The following is an 18160-nucleotide window of genomic DNA, read 5'->3' on the forward strand; positions in this document are numbered from 1 at the left end:
CGCCTCCTTTCCCCTTTTGCCTTCGCCCTTCGAGCCGCCACGTAATGCCACGTCCCCGCGCATGCGCATCTCGACCGGCAGTGGCGGCTGTTTCCGGGCTTAGGCGGCTGGAGCGGCCGCCGAGTAGGAGGCGGTGGTGGCGGCGGCTGAGGGGTGCAGAGTACGGGCTTGGGAGCCAGGCCCTGGGGAGGACAGGGGGAGTTATCTTTTCTTTCTCGAAGGGGACGGTAGAGCCGGTGGCTGAGCGGCAAAATGAATTTCCTCCGCGGAGTTATGGGGGGTCAGAGTGCCGGACCACAGCACACAGAAGCCGAGACGGTGAGAGGAACGGCGGGTCCAGGACTTGGGAAGGGTCCGGGTAGGAACCGGGACGGAGGACTCAGGGGTCCGGGGGTCACTTCCTTCGCCCCACCATGGGCCCGAGGGTTCCACACGCCGCCTCCCCCTTTGCCCTCTTGCCTCCCTACGTCTCCCGAAACCCCAGAGGTATTCCTTCACGCCCCCAGGGCAGCCCCCAGCGCAGCGGCTCGGCCCTGCTGACAGCAGCCGCGCCCCGATGCTCCGCAGGCCGCTTGGTGGTGGTCCGCGGGCGATCTATCCCGGGCAGAGGTGGCCTGACCTGTCTCCCACTCCCCTCGGGGCAGTGGGCCTCTCCCCGTTTCGCTTGTGTCTCCACTGGCGGTGAGGAACCTAAAGTCCAGCTCCCACCCTCGCTGTCTGGAATGGGGCTTTGGGGAGGACTGCAAGGTTTAAAACCCAGCTGTTGAACCAGAGCAAGTGGCTAAGAATAATACGATAGTTTGGGGGCACAAAACCACCTGCTCCTGTCCCTTTAACTGGAGGAAGGTCGTTCTGTTAGGTGTTATTAGTTAGGACCCAGTTTTTCAGGCTCACCCATATATTTGGGAAATACTCATTTGGACTTTGTAGGACTCTTGCGCACAAACCGCCTTGGGAACACATTTCCCTTCCATGAAACCTATTTAGAATTCATGGTAACACTATTTGCAGCATCACTTTAAAAAACTGTTAGCCACTGAAAATAGTATTTAATAAGTTGGTTATATTTTAGGTTTAGGAGAAACTTACTTCGAATTTTGCTTAGTTTCGATTAGAAATGAGTGTGTGACAGTTTTAAACATAAACTGAAATTCAGTGTAATTTTGAATCTACAAAATAGCAACAAAGTATGATATTTTAAAGGTAAACTTTGGATAGTATTCGTAAACATAACTGGGTTGTCTATGAACATATATCCTATGTTCTGTGTTGCTGGAATCCTGAAGAGTAAATAATAGCTTTCATTTGTCAGGCTCTTACCTTGCGGTGGTTACTGTGCTGAACTCGTTATAGTCCACATTCTCCTTAAATCCCTAACCAGCCTGCAAGATAGGTAATAGTATCATCACTTTAGAAATGAAGAAATGAGGCTTAGAGAGGTGAAGTAACTTGACCTAGGTCATACTGATAGTAATGGAGCCAGGATTCAACCAAAGTTTACCTTACATCAAAGCCTAGGCTTTACTACTGATGCCCATATTTTAATAATTATCTGGGAATTTTGTAAGTTTATGTAATATAATAAAACTAATCTCACAAATCTGAATTAGAGCTATTCCTTCTTTTGAAAAATCAGGAGTTTTCACACACACACACCTCATATCTGGCTGGTCCATTCCCATGTGGCTATGAGGCAGCTGAGTTGCCCTACTAGAATACCATGCTCTCTCTAAGTTACCATAGTCACAGCCCCCATCTTCAGCTTTTGTTCATTCATTTTATGTCTGATGTTTTTGTTTGAGGCACCAAATTTTAAAGTGTGGTTTATTAGAGCTTGCTTTGGAGTCCTTGCCTTCCACTCCTAATTGGATTGAACAGGCAAGAGATGGCTAACACCCTATGAGTAAAACAAGGAAAATGCCTACTCTGATGGGTGTAATGAAGATTAAATGAAATAAGAAATATAAAGATCCTGGCACTTAGTCAATAAAGGCTAGGTTTTTTTTTTTTTATTACATTTTTAGGGGAAGAGTAGTGTTTCTTTTTTTGTTATAGTTAGCCTTGTCACAGTGACTTCTGTAGAAAAGATGATGTCCAGTTAATTGAGTAGAGGATTTTAAAGCTGAAAGGCCCTTTGCAGATCATCCAGGTTGAACCCTCTCATTTTACAAGGTAGGAAACGGAGGCACAGAGCACTAAAGCAACTTGCACAATATTGCTGAGTTGAGACTAGAAAACTTTGATCTTGCCATAGTGAATGGAGCAACATAGCTTTGATATCATGATTTCAAAATGGAGCTTGAGTATTATTTGTGTATCTTGTATACATAAGCTGAAAGTAAAGTAGGGAGTCTTTGTTCTTGCCTAATGTTGAACATGTATACTCAAAATTGGAAAACTAATTGGTCTTCTGAAGAGAATTAATAGTTTACTCTGAGGTACAGTATGAATAAAATTTGTTTCATCATCTCATTCCATCAGGAAGAATAATAGGTATAAGGGATAATGGATCACTAATTTAGAAGTATTTATAGAGCATCAGTAAAATGTTTAGGTACAATATTAGCTCTTTTAATTGGTGATTTGATGTGACCTAGATATTCTAGTTGCCAGAGCTTGGGACATCTAAATTCTGCATTATCAGTTAGTATTTTGTAAGTTTTGTCCATTTCTGCAAAATTAAATTATTTTCATTGTGGTTTTCTGCCTTTTGTGCTTTTCTCATCTTTTTCTGATGGAAAGCCTCTTTTCATTGTCTAAAGTCTACCTCTTCTTTAAGACCATCATCAGTGCCTTCCCTAATTTGCACCCCTAACCCCTTTCCCCCACCAAACTGCAGTGGTCTCTTCCCCTTCTGAAAATCTTTACATTTTAACTAGATTTTTCATTTCTTAAGCTTTCTGTCATTTTCTACCCTTTAAATATGTCCCATCTCTTCTAGGCTCTTAAGTTATCTTAAGGGGAGTGTTCATATGTATTTTAATCTTTGTTTTTCCATATCAATAAATGTTTGTTATGAATTAATTGTAGTGTTACAGAAGAAATCACAGATCTGTAATCATGGCAGTTTACAAATTACTAGGTGCTAAAACAATACTCTTCAAAGACTGTAGGAATCAAAGTTCTGGATTGATTGAAATTCATTATTTTAAACCTTTTACTTAAGGGATTTTTCAGATTTGCTCTGCTCTAACTGCTTTCCTCCTTTCTTTTAACTAAAGTGTCATCTAAATATGGGTGAGAGTTATCTTATTGATTATATAGTACCTAGCTTTCATACTCTCAGTTAAGACTAACTCTGAACTGTTATTAAGATGTTCTTCAGAAACAAAGTAGTAGATCTTTCTGTTTGTATCAGTAATTCTATAAAGTTCAGAATATTTTAAGTCTAGAATTTCATTCATGTTAAATTTTTCATATTTTAGAGTCAAATACTTTTAAATTTGATTTCTTTTTTACTTCAGTAGAGAAAGGCACTGATTGCTGATGACTGAGGCTTCTTTAGCCTTGACATACTTTCCTAGGTCCAAATAAACACTAACTTTTATTAAAAATCCTACTCATTTTTCTGAGGGCTCAGTCATGCTTAATTTTGCATCTACCTTCCAACTAATACCTTTTTTAAAAAGCAAGTTTCTTGAAAATCCCAAAAGAAGTGTTAATTACATTTGATGATAAATCACAGGGAGGGTTTTCTCTTCTCAAGTTGCGTCTCCAGGCGTGAAAGTTGTGAAAGTCCAGAAAAGGTTTGCAGAATTACTGTACTGTTAAGGCATGTCTTTTTAGATCAGACTTTGGTCAGCTGGCTTAAAAAGCACGAGGGCTAACGATTTAGGCACAGCTGTAGTTTCTTTTAATAAAAATTGTTATTAAGGAATGTGCACTTAAATTTAGACATAGTTTTGGTTTAGTCAAGCACATTATATACCATGTTACTATAAATGAGTAACCTGAAGCTCCTATATTTGGATTCATGTTTTATATTCTACATTAATAACCAGGTCAGTGTCATAACTGGTATGTTTTCTCTCTTAGCTCTTTTACAATAACAAGGTCAGAGAAAATCATAGTAATGATTTACATTTTGGTAACCAAAGACGTCTATTATATTTAAGTAGTGTCTGTTGAAAACTACTTTTTTGAAGGTTATTCATGGAGATTATTTAAAATTTACATACCAAAGTATATTCCAAAGAATGTAAGTATACTCGAAAGGATTTTGTTACTAAAGAGGTGTACTGTGTTATGGTCAAAAACAAAACAAAAAACCTAAAATTTATACAAGATTTATTAAACAGGCGCTATGTTGTTTTCAGATATTTTCAAGGTGGAGATATAAAGTAAATTGTGTTTGCCAGATCTAATGGATCATATCCTTTTTTTTCCTCCAGGAAACCACGTAGGTCTAGTGTTCTGAGGAACATATTTTGGGTAAAATTGTCCCAGAGGATATATTTTTAAAGGAATGCTACATTTTAGAAGTCCTTCATTATCATCAGCTTTATGGAGTTCATGATGTCTTGCCCATTGGAATACCTAAGAAATAATTCCTGATGCTTTATGGCTTGACAAGTAATTGTAATCACTGTTGAATTATCTTTCAGGAGAGAATATAAGAATTTCCTATATAAATTTTTTGATAGCAAATACCACTCCTCTTTCTTTTAAAAATTTTTTTTCTTTTCCTTTTTTTTTTTTTTTTTTTTTGGAGGGGAGGAAATAATTAGGTTTGTTTACTTAGTGGAGGTACTGGAGTTTGAATCCAGGACCTTGTGCATGCTAAACTTGCACTCCACCTCTGAGCTATACCCTCCCCTCCATTCCTCTTCTTTTTACACATTTATCTCTTATTATTTATTCTGCTCTGTCTGTTTTTGTCTATTGCAGATACCATAGAAAAGGCATGCTTATATTTTTATACCTCAGGCAGAAATGCCATAAGCATTCTTTGTATAAAAAGTTAGTCACCTTTATTTTGAAAACTTTTGTAGTATTAGACCTTGAGATGCCAGCATTTGTGATAGGTTATTTGGTAGACAAGTTTCCTTATGATGCCTTGCTTAAATGGGTGTGCTTTTGGAAAGCATTTTTCTTTACTTAAAGAAAGCATGGAGAATAAATGAAGCAGTATGTTATTACCTTGGCTGACTTATTGGTAATTGTAATGGAAATAGATTGTGTTAGGTTTATGGATTTATCTGCAAAGAGACTAGTATTTGACTTGGTAATGGTCCTACTTTTTTATTTCTTTTCTAGATTATAATAATTTAGATCATCTGAAGATAAGACTGGCTTTTGCTTTGTTTGGTAAAATCTTCTCAGTTATAGATTTCAATTTAAAGCAAATTTGTGGCTCTTTCTTGAATTCTAAAACAGTCATTTTTTAATTCCATTAAATCAATATAAATGAATTGACTGTTAGTTAACATGAATTATTTTAGTCCTGTAGTTATGGTTGAGGAAGTTTTCTCCAAAGAAGGTATAACTATGTTTTAAGCCTCAAGAAGGCAAAGTTACATCATCAAGTAAGTTGGCATTGGGTGGTTGATAAATATTAGTTGAATAAAGGATTGAATGGTTGAATTCAGTTTTTTAAAATTGGCATTACTGACTCATTTTTGCATCTCAGTTAAATAGTGAAAAACTAAAAAATATATATATGCATATGTATATATATAGTGGATTTCTACTAGGAATTGTGAGAAAATACTGCAAACTACATTATGTCTGTGTGCTTTAAATGTACGTTCAGCATCCTAGTTTTATGCCACCTTTTTTTCTCCCTTCATGGTTTTTTTTTTAACTTTTTTTTATTGAGTTATAGTCATTTTACAATGTTGTGTCAAATTCCAGTGTAGAGCACAATTTTTCAGTTTTACATGAACATACATACATTCATTGTCACATTCTCTTTTGCTTTGAGCCACCACAAGATCCTATATATATTTCCCTGTGCTACACAGTACAATCTTGTTTATCTATTCTGCATTTTGAAATGCCAGTCCCTTACTTTGTGGTTTTTTATTTTCACATTCCTCATCTCACTTTTTTCTTTCCTAGTCACTCCTGTTTCATTTGCTTCTTTTTTGGTCTCCTTTGTGTATCATTGAATGAAAATAAATGGCACCATTGGTAAGCAAGATAAACATTAAATTCAGGTTACTAGGTTGTAATTCTGATTATGCCCAATTTACAGGTTATTAGTGGGGGTTTTTTTGTCCTTTTCATATTTTCTGAATAAGTAGAATTATTAATCTCACATGGCAATTATTGAAGAGAAGAGTCCTGATATGTAATCACCTGCATGAGCTACAAGATGTTATACATATTATTTTACTTAATTAGCCTTTTTATTTTCTTTATTACAAAATGGCAAATAATACTAGTAAAGTTTTTTTTGTTTTTGTGTCTTGTTTTGTGTTTTGTTTTTTTTAATAATACTAGTAAAGTTTAAGTTTTCTTTGATTATAGTCTCCAATTTCATTTCTTTTTCTGGAAATAACCACTATTCTTAGTTCGGTATAATTCCTTCCAGACCTTTATGAATAATCACGCAATGTAGAATTATTTGTATAAACATATTTATATCTTTTTTTAAATAAATGATGCAGTGTTTATAGTGTTCTACAGCCTACCTTTTTCATTGATTGATAGTCTTGGAGATCTTTGCATGTTAAAACATAGAGCTACTTTATTAGAAATTATTTTAAAAACCACATTTTTAGTTGCTTTTCTTAATTGTGCTCTCTTCTAATAGACTATAAAAGCATTTTGATAACAGAGTCTGAATAAACATCTTTCAACTCTGAAATACTGTCCTTTTTCCTTCTGACAATAACATCCTCATTCATTCTGCTTCTCTACTTTTCTGCTTGCTTCATTCTTATTACCCATTACCTGCACTTCAGTCTGTATCCAGTGAGTGCTTAATTTTTGACCTTCACGTACCAAAAGTAGAAGTTGCAAATGTACTCAATCTTGATTTCAAGCCTGAATTATTTGGGGTTGTAGGGATATTACTATCTAGCTTACTTATCAAATTTTTCACTCAGTAGCAAATTAAAATCTGCAAAATTTGAATGGTCTATTAGAAACATATATGATGGAAATGACAGCCAAAATCCTGATAGGCTAGAAGGCTAATACAAAGTAGTCATAAGAAGTTTGGCAATAATAAAATTTGTTAACATTTATTGAACATTTATAGGTGCCAGGTACTATGCAAAGACTTTTATGTTATTTTAGTTAAATATCTAAAGCATCCCTATATCTGATATTGGAGAGGACTTAGGTTTAAATGCTATAAAAGCGTATAATTTTGTTCTTTGTTTAAAAAGACAGAGAAACTTGTAGTTAGTCTTAGATTGCCATCAGAAATCACTAAAATGAAAAAGACCATCTTGGTGCTTGACAGAAAGTATCTGAAATAGCTTCATTATGGTTTGAGATAAGTAAGTTGTTCTTATATTCATTTTTGACTCTTACTGGTTGCAGTATGATTGACTGATCTGAGTTTAATTGTCTTAAGTCACAGAGAAAGTTCTGATTAAAATCCCCAATTGAGAATAATATGTACTTGCCGCTGTAACCCAAGTTTAATAGATAAAAAGCATGTTTATAGTCTTAAAAATAGTCGATAATATTTATCCAAACTCAAGGATGAATGGATTTTATTTCTCTATGTATAAATAGTACACTTTAAAGTAATGACTAATTTTTAAGCTACATTTTACAGCCTTCTAAAAAAAACTGATTTCCTTATTAATCAGAGCCTATTGAAGAGATATATAATTTGAACTCATTAGAAAATAATCTAGTTTTAGCTAACAGTTTAATCTTACATATTGCTGTTTTTCTCCACATTATTTTAGATCTTATCATTTCCAGAAATAACAAGCATTTAAGATTATTGTAAAAGGAAAGTTTTCACATTTTAGAATCTCCCTTATTTTAATAGAAGAAATATGTATGTATGTGTACAGTGGAAAATTAGTTTTAATTCATAACTGTGTAAAATTAAAAAACTCAAATTAGACCAGTTTTCTTATTCTAAATAAGAAAACTTCATTCTGAAATGCTATTTTCTATGCTTGGCATTCCTTCCCAATATTGTCTGAGGAACTACTCATCCTTTAGTTATTGACTCTAGAGTGGCATCGTTTAAATACCATTCTTAAACAGTATCTGTCTTAGTCTGGGCTGCTGTAACAAAAATGTAATAGGCTAGTTGGCTTAAACAACAAACATATTTCCCATAGTTCTGGAGGCTGGGAAATCCAAGATCAAGGTGCTGGCACATTCTTTGTCTAGTGAGGGTCTGCTTCCTAGTTCATAGACCGCCACCTTCTCCAGTGTCTTCATGTGGCAGAAAGCTTGAAGGAGTTCTCTGGGGTCTCTTACATAAGAGTGCTAATTCCATTCATGAGGGCACCACCCTCATGACCTAATCACATCCCCAAAGCCCCACCTCCTAATACCATCACATTGGGGATTAGGCTTTCAACATAGGCATTTTGCAGGAAGTAAACATTCAGTCTGTAGCAGTTTCACTTTCAGATAGAATTGATTTATTTTTGTGCACCTGCTTTACAAGTACTAACTTAGATACTTTTAATTTGTTATACTTTATTTACACAACTGTCTTCCTGTTCATGTTCTTCGTGGTCGAGACCGTATCTTATTACGGTTAGCACGAGAACAAATACATGTGTTCTCAGTGTGTGATTATTGATTGAGTAATGACTGTGCATTCTAATCTAAAAAAATTGTATTTTACCTTATAGGCAACAGGGAGCCAATTGAGGATTTTTTATTATGGTAGTTTATTTTTATCAATTACAAGTTGATTTCATGTTATTTTGATCAGTAGAGTGAAGATAGCATCTCTAAAAGATGAATTTATTCAGTCATGAAAATACCCCAGAAATTCCAGTACCATTTCACTTTATTCCATTACTGCTCTTTTTCTGTTTATAAAGGTAATACTTGTTCATTATCAGAATTCAAACATCAGAAATAATGTAGAAAATGAATATTTTCAGCAACCACTAAAAGACAGTATGGTGCATAGTCTTAATTTTTTTCTATACATGTTCACTTAGTTTATTAATGATACAGTTTTAAACCAAAATGAGTTCATACTAAATACTATTAACAGTTTTCTTTTTTCACTTAATGTATCTTAGATGTCTTTTCATGTCAGTGCATTGGATCTGCTTCATTCATTTGATTAACTGCATAGTGTATATGTACCATATGTTAGTTAATTGTTTTCTGATTGATGAATGAACCTTTAGATTCTCCTCCTTTTTTCCCCAATAAACAGCATAAATTTATTGCTCACAGTTCTGGAGGCTGGAAGTCTGAGATCAAGGTGCCAGCATGGTTTGGTGAGGGCCCTCTTCTGGGTCACAGATTTCTTATTTAATATATTCTTATGTGGCAGAAGCTAGGTTTATTTTTTAGCCGTTAAAAATATTGCTACAAAGAACATTCTACTATATAACATTGTGTAGTTGTGGGCATGTTTTTAAAGGATAAATTTCGAGAAGTAAGAATGCCTGGCAGAAAGGGTATGAGTATTTTAAGTTGTAATAGCTTTTGTCAAACTGCCACTTTTTTAGGTTATTTTCCTTTTGATAGAATATAAACAAGTTTATTAATCTGTATCTTTGTCTGTCCTGTAGAGTTCTATTTTAAAATTCATTTTATTAAAGTATATAGAAAAGTGTGCATGTCATGTATGTAAACCTCACAACCTGAACACACCCAGCACCCAAATCAAGGAACAGAATATTACTAGCACCCTGGAAGTTCTTTTGTGCTTACTCCATCACTGTTTGCCCCATGAGTAAGCACCATCCTGACTCCTAATAGTGTAGATTAGTTTTGCTTGGTGTTGTTGTTTATAAAAATGGAATCATATAGTATATAGTACTATTGCTTTAATTTTTGTGAGTCTGAAAAATTGAAAATAACATCATTGCTATTCTAACTTACGTTTATCTCCATAATGACTAAGATTATTATATTCGTGTATATCTCAAAAGTTTTTTTTTAAATTAAGGCTCAAATGTTTGCATGTTAGAACACAAAAAATTGAAAGTGAAAACAAAGCAAACCCCCAAATTGTAGGATTATGATCATTTTCCTCCAATATTCCTAAAGCTAAGTGTCTCCACCAGCATCAAATAGCTTTCACGTTTCCACATTCAACAAATAATGATTAAAGAGCTTCAAAACATGGAAGTTCTTATTCTGATACAAGTCTCTCTATTCACCAAAGATGGGGCTGACCCTAGAGTTCATACCTCATAGGATACTGGCACTAAGTATTCTAAGCAAGATGGAATCTCAGATCTGGAAACAGTACTTGAGGTCTAGGGCTAGGAAAAAGCAGAAAATGCCTTCCTGGTCGTAATAACAACTCTAAACTACTTAGAAAAAAAATTAACAAAAGATATAGAAGACCCAAATAGAATAAATTATAATCATTCTTAGGAAACCTATTTTTGCCCTAAAATTCTTTAAGCTGAGAGTACTGAGGCTCATGTTTTTAAGAGATAACTACATAGTTTTTCATGGTTAAGAAAAAAATTATAAAGTATCAACCAGTTATTTAATAAAGAGAAATTTTTATTTCCATTTTGGAAAGTCAGTATAATTATGATGAAGAAAGTGCAGTTCAAGATAGAAATAATTTTTAAATGTGAGCAGTTAGAATGAATAAAAACGAAGTCAAGCTAGGCTTGGTTAACATACTGCATCTACAGTATGAAGAAATGCAAATCAGGATAGTAAAAACTTAGAAATCCTGCAGTGCAGAAACCTATTTAATTTTGTGTAACCTTGTGTTTCCCACTGGTTCTGTGATCATAGAAAGTCTATTAATATCTTCTGGGACGCTAGAAATCTGCAGAACATAGTTTGGAAAACACAAAAAATATTTATACACCATTAATTCCAACACATAGGGTGCAAAAGTTTGTGGTATGCCAAAATCTTATTTATAGAATCTTAATTAGAGCTGTCACTAAAGAATGAATAATAACATAATAAAACAGTAACTATTAGAGCTATAAAAGGACCTGAATATAGTAGTAGTAAAAACTGTTCTTTATCAGGTGTTTTCCAGGCATTTTCATTCTGTGGCTAATCTTTTTTATTCTCTTAACAGTGTCTTTTGAAGAACAAGAATGATGAAGTACAAATTATGTTTTTCTTTTATGGATTGTACTCTTAGTATGTGTCTGAGAAAACTTTGCCTAATTTAAGGTCACAAAGATTTTCTCCAGTGCTTTCTTCTGGAAGTTTTAGAATTTTAAATTACCCAGTTCTTTTTTAATGCAAATTTGCGTATACAGTTTGGTGCTTTTGCTACAGAAGGCTCACAATTTGCATAGTTTTACAACTTGCTCTTTTTTCCCCCACTATTTATTAAATCACACTGTTTTCATGTAAGCACAGTTAATTCTTTTGAGTAGCTGCATAGTAGCCCACTGAAGAATGTACCACAGTTTATTTAGTTTTTCTTCTTTTGATGGACAGTTTCCAGTTTTTTCCTATTGTCAGTAATCCTCCATGGTTTATTTTAAATTCAGTTCTAATCTTAATTCCTGCAAAATTTATTAAAAGCTTTTATAATAGCGTTTGATCTTTCTAGATTTTGAGGCACACTTAAAACTTTAAATTTTTGGTAAATAGTTCTGACTTTTCTTGTTCAAATATATAGTGGAAGTGTCAGGGTGAAGTTATGATGTAAGCAATCATTATTTTAAGAAATTTATTAACTTCTCATTTTCTACCATAATCCTAATGGATAATGCACCCCTCATGGTTCAAAAAGTTATAATAAGTTTGTTTAGAAAGCTCTGGTTCTAATTTCTCAAACTCAGTTTATATGACTGACTTTATTTGACTGCTCTTCCACACTTTTTTTCAAGTCTCTCTGAAAAATCTGTTTGATCTCTGTAATGAGATTATAATATTACCTAAATACATATTTAGATTTGTGAAATACTGTTTCTATGACATCACATTTGTTGATTTTATTTCTCAAAATTAATAGTATAAATTTGGGGGGAAACTTTCTTTTTTGTTCCTTTTATTCTGTTAATGATATTTCATTTTTCCATAACAGATTCAAAAGCTTTGTGACAGAGTAGCTTCATCTACTTTACTGGATGATCGAAGAAATGCTGTGCGTGCTCTCAAATCATTATCTAAGGTCTGTAACACTTTATCAGTTATTAAGTTCATTAAGATTGATATTAGTTACTTAAATAATATTTTTCTTTTGTGCAGAAATATCGCTTGGAAGTGGGTATTCAAGCTATGGAACATCTTATCCATGTTTTACAAACAGATTGGTATGTCTCTAATGATTTTTCTCCCTAATTTTTCTTGAAATTTTAATTAATTTGTTTTAGAGTAACTATTCCAGAAATGATAGACATATTAAGGCTATTAAGTTTTTACTTTCAGTTGTCATTTCAATAGTTATTGGACACTTGGTGCAAATTGTTGTGCCATACATTAGGACAGACAATTTCAACCCCCAGGGGCTGAGAGTTTTCTGTTATATAAAAGTGGAATTAAGTAACTACTAATTAAAGGCATAAAATTGGGAGTTTGAACTGGGCAAAAAGACTTGTTGATTTTCACTTAGATATACTACAATGTACTGTCCTCTAATGTAATATGAGTATTATGTTATATCAGTTATCCAGACTTTTTGGCGGATTTTTTTAAATAAATAAACTGTATTAATAGAGTGAAGTGTTACATCTGAACATGTATTAAGAGAAAGATCACTCTGCCTATTTTTAGTTCTTTCAGTTTCTCTTTAAGAGATTATATATGCATCTTTGGTTTTAACTGACAACTGTGCATGAATAACTTTCAAATCTTACCTCTAGTTAGATGTATCTTACAAGCTTTAACTGCTCAGTGGACATTTTCACCATATCAAGATCTCTCACAAGTATCTTAAATTCAGAGTGTTCGAAAGTTGATTTATCTCCGATTGTCCAACCCTTATTCTGCTTGCCCCTGCCGTTCCCTTTAACTGCCTTTTGACCCAGATTCTTGCCAGTTGATAGCACCTTTCCAGTCAAGCAAGAAACTAGAGAATTTGTACTGAACTCATCTCTCTCCCTAACCTGTTACACCATCCAGGCCAAAAAACAGCTGGAATCCATGAATTCTCTTGGTTTCCATTGTTGGTATTAGTTCTGGCTCTCAATATCAATCACATAAACTATTTTCATAGCCTCTATATTAGTTATCTATTGCTACATAACAAATTACCTTAAAGTTTACTGGCTGAAAAGAATATTTACTATGTCCCAGTTTCTGTGGATCAGGATTTCAGAAGTAGCTTAGCTAGGTAGTTCTGGCTTAGGATCTCTCATAAGGTTGTATTCAAGATGTCAGCCAGGACTACAGTCATCTGAAGGCTTGCCTAGGGCTGGAGAATATCATTCCAAGATGGCTCACTCACATTGCTGTTGGCAAGATGCCTGCCTCACCTTGTTGCTCTAAAGAATTGCTTGAGTATCCTCATGATGCGGCAGCTGGCTTCTCCCAGAGCAAGTGATCCTAGAGAGAGAACAAAGAGAAGCCACAGTGCCTTTTAGGACATAGTCTCAGAAGTCACATATCATCAATCCCATCACATTCTATTTTACTAGAAGCAAGTTAATAAATATAGCCTACACTTGAGGAAAATTAGATTCCACGTTTCGAAGAGAGCTGTATCAAAGAGTTTTTTGACATGTTTTAAAACCACCACCACCTCCAAACCATATTCTTTGCCTCTGATCTCTTTGGCCTTCCATTCAGGGTATGCATCTCAAGAATAATCTGTCTGAAATGTAAATCTATCACTCACCTATTTAATGCCTTTCACCAGCTCAGTGCAGTGTGAAGTCCAAGTTCTTCAAACAGAGCAAAACATATAAGCTTTTTTTATGCTCATAACCTCTTTTTAATTTTATTTCAGCAATGCCCAACTGCTTATTCATACCAGTTAAAGCCTTTCCTAACATCCTCAGACAGTGTAACTCACAATGGCTACCTTTCATAGCCAAGTAATTCTAATGCATTTGAATAAATCCATCAATGCAGAGTAAGCAGCTGTAGCAGGAAGAATAATGGTCCTCCAAAGATGTTCATACCCTATCAGCGTAACCTATGAATGTTACCTTAGATGGCAGAAGGGACTTCGGAGATGTGATTAAGTTATGGACTTTGAGATAGGGAGATTATGTTGGATTAAGCAGGTGGGCCCAGTGTAATCCTAAAGTTTCTTAAAAGTGGAAGAGGAATGCCGAAGAGGAGATCAGAATGAAGTTATATGAGAAGGTCTCCTTCTGTCTTTACTTTCTTTAATGATGAAGAAAGGGTGCCTCTAGAACTGGAAAAGGCAAGGAAATGAGTTCTCGCCTAAGGCCATCAGAAAAGAAGGCAGCCTCTTATATAAAGTGTGTATCATATAGCCTTCTGAATGTGTGAATTAATAATTGATCACATTAGAGGCTGATGGGTGTTTTATTACGCCTCTTAGGCAACAGAGCCAAACTCTTGTGTTTCATTCCTTTTCTTGTGCTGAATTCCCTTTCCACTTGCCTCCAATGCTTATCTGTTGTCTCCTGTTTTCAGAATGCTCTGTGAGTGTTGTCTTAACTTCATGGATTGCAGAGGTCTATATTCTGCAGCCATCTTTTGCCACTTCTGATCTTCGTTACTTGTTTTGCTTTTGTTCTTGGCCTCTCAGAATCCTTCAAGCATCACAGAGCTGTGTTCCCTTACTTGTCATAGCTTGAAACTTCCCATCTGTGCATGAGTCTGCTTCTCTTATAGCCATCTTGAGCAGAGACTGCTCATTCTCCCAAGTCCCACACTCAGGGCCGGAAAGTTGTCTGTTTCTCACTGATGTTTCCAAACTATGACACCTTGATAGTTTTTTTTTTAGCTGTACATTTTCCTGGTTTTAGTATATTCATGATGTTGTGCAGTTATCACCACTAATTCCAAAACATTTTCATCACTTCAGAAGAAATTGCGTATCCATTAGTTGTCATTGTCTATTCTCTCCTCCCCCCTAGTGCCTAGCAATCACTAATCTACTGTCTGTCTATATGGATTTGACTATTTTGGATGCTTCATATAAATGAAATCATACAATGTGCAGCTTTTGTGTCTGGTTTCTTTCACTTAGCATAATATTTCAGGGTCCATCCATGTTATAGCATGTATTAGTATTTCATTCCTTTTTATGGCTGAATAATATTCCATTGTGTGGATAGGTCATATTTGTTTATCCAGTCATCTGTTGACAGACATTTGAGATATTTTCATTTATTGGCTGTTATGAATAATGCTACTATGAATATTTGTGTACTGGTTTTTGTGTAAACATGTTTTATACAAGAGAATTCAGTTGTTGGGTCATGTGGTAACTCTGTGTTTAATTTTTTGAGGAATTACCTAACACTTCCATGGTGGCTGCACCATTTCATATCTTATCTGCAGTGTATAAAGGTTCAATTTCTCCTCACCAACACTTGTTATTGTCCCCTTTTTTTTGTATGGCCATCCTAGTGAGTGTAACTTGGCATCTCATTGTGGTTTTGATTTGCATTTACCTAATGACTAGTGATACTGAGCATCTTTCCACGTGTTTTTTGACCATTTGTGTATGTTTTAGAGAAATGTCTAAGTCCTTTGCTTTTAATTGGGTTACTTGTCTTTTTATTGTTGAATTGTGTGTATATTCTGGATACAAGTCCCTTAACAGACATGATTTGCAAATTTTTTCCCCCATTCTTTGGGTTGTCTTTTCACTTTCTTGATAGTGTCCTTTGATACACAAAAGTTTTTAATTTTGACAAAATCCAGTTTATCTGTTTTATCTTTTCTTGCATATGCTTTTGATGTCATAGCTAAGAAACCATTGCCTAATCCGAGGCTTTAAGGATTTATGCCAGTGTTTTCTTCCTAGAGTTTTATACTTTTAGCTCTTACATTTAGGTCTTATATCTCATTTTGAGTTTATTTTCGTATGTGATGTGAAGTAGGGATCTAACTTCATTTTTTGGCATATATGTATATAGTTGTCCTAGAACCATTTGTTCAAGAGACTGTTCTTTCCTCATTGAATGGTCTTTGCATCCTTGCCAAAAATCAATTGAACTAATGTTAGGCTTTATTTTTAGACTCTGCTCTGTTGATCTATATGTCTATCCTTATATCAGTGCCATAATCTTGATTACTGTAATTTTGTAGTAAGTTTTGAAGTTGAAAAATATGAGTGCTTCAACCTTGTTCTTCTTTTTGAAGATTATTTTGGCTATCCTGCATTCCCATAACGTTGTTATGATCAGTTTGTCAATTTCTGCAACAATGGCACCTGGGATTTTTATAGGGATTGTGTAACTATAAACTTAAGTTGGGGTATGTTACCATGTTAGCGACATTACATCTTCCTGTTCATGAACACAAAAGTCTTTTCATTTTTTTGAGCTCTAGATAATTTCTTTCAACAGCGTTTTATAGTTTTCAGTGTATGAGTCTTGTACTTGAGTAAAATTTATTCCAAAATATCTTAATCTTTTTATGTTATTCAAGTGGAATTGTTTTCTTAATTTCATTTTCTGATTGTTCATTGCTAGTATATAGAAGTACAATTGATTTTTTTTTATATTAAGCATCTGTCCTTCAACTTTGCTGAATTTGTTTACTACTTCTAGTAGTTTTTTAATGAATTCCTTAGGATTTTCTATGTACAAGATCATATTTTCTGTAAATAGGTGTAGTTTTAGTTCTTCCTTTCCAATATGTATGCCTTTTATTTCCTTTTCTTGCCTAACTGCTCTCGCTGGAACCTCCAGCTCTGTTGAAAAGAAGTGGCTAGATCAAGAACCATTATCTTGTTCTTGATCGTAGGGGTAAAGCATTTAGTTTTTCACCATAACATATGATGTTGTGGGATTTTCATTTTGAGGAAGTTCCCTTCTATTCCTGCTTTCTCGATAGTTTCTTAAAAAGATGTCCCTCAAAATTTCTCAAAAACAAGATAAAGTAATAATAATGTTAAAAACCCACTTCATTTGAGAGTTACATCCTCTGGTTGTGACCCCATCTGTCCCTCATCTTTGCTTTTGCTCCCGATCACTTCTTCATATTCATTAAATCTTTGTGACCTGTATCTCACTTTGCTTTCCACTCTAAATACCATTATCATCCATTATGCTTTCAAAATTTGTCTGTTTATCAACGACTAAAAATCTTATACTTCCAGACATTATAAACAGTTCATGTTTACCATAGGATTTTTTTTTAAAAATAAAATACTTATCAAGGAAACAAATTCTAGTAGTCCAACTAGAGATAATACTGTTATGTTTATATAAACAATATTACAAAACATATATAAACAAACACACAGACTTACAAATTACCTGGGTTGTACTAATTTTACTGTGTAAAGTTGGGTTTATTTTACAAATTTATTTTTAAGGTTTTCTAAAATATATGTAGACACACATGAATGTATCTTTATCTTTATTTTTTGCTAAATAGGATCATTTTGTACCTTAATTGTTATACTTAATTTTTTCCTACTGGCATTAAATCAAGGGTGTTTTAATTACCATGTCATTAAACATTCTTTGAAAAGACATTTTTTAATCATTGCTATATGTATGGATTTACCACATCTTTAAAAAAGTATTGGACATTTAGGTTGCTTTTAATTTTTCATGATTATAAGTAAAACTGAACCTTTATACATCTTTATAATTTGCACTCTGATATTTTGTTGGGGTAGGTTTTTAGAAATGGGATTAATGTTTTATACAATCTTGCTAAATAAGAGTCTAAAATAGTCATAACAAGTATAATCTAACTAGCAGTGTATAAATATAATAATTTTTGTTTCTTCCAGTTCGGATTCTGAAATAATAGGTTATGCTTTGGACACGCTATATAATATTATATCTAATGATGAAGAAGAAGAAGTAGGTAAGTTTCTTTTACTGTGTTTTCTGTGCATAAAATTAACTGGATTGTGTCAATTTTGATTTAAAGTTGAGTTTATTTTATAAATTTATTTACGTTTTTTTTTCTTTCTTTCTTTCTTTGAAATCAATAAATGGAA

At 34.2% G+C, this 18160-nt stretch overlaps 1 protein-coding gene across 2 annotated transcripts in view; it reads left to right on the plus strand.

Annotated features, from left to right (window-relative positions):
* Positions 1-75: 75 nt before the first annotated feature.
* Positions 76-18160, plus strand: part of USO1 (USO1 vesicle transport factor) — a 67141-nt gene continuing 49056 nt past the window's right edge. For both annotated transcript variants that reach the window (XM_010969318.3, XM_010969319.3), the window contains exons 1-4: positions 76-318; positions 12140-12226; positions 12304-12368; positions 17948-18024. In XM_010969318.3, coding sequence (XP_010967620.2) covers positions 253-318; positions 12140-12226; positions 12304-12368; positions 17948-18024 — 295 coding nt within the window. In that variant the 5' untranslated portion in view covers positions 76-252. The remainder of the gene's footprint in view (positions 319-12139; positions 12227-12303; positions 12369-17947; positions 18025-18160) is intronic.

This window comes from Camelus bactrianus, chromosome 2 (assembly GCF_048773025.1).
Source record: "Camelus bactrianus isolate YW-2024 breed Bactrian camel chromosome 2, ASM4877302v1, whole genome shotgun sequence".
Taxonomy (NCBI): Eukaryota; Metazoa; Chordata; class Mammalia; order Artiodactyla; family Camelidae; genus Camelus; species Camelus bactrianus.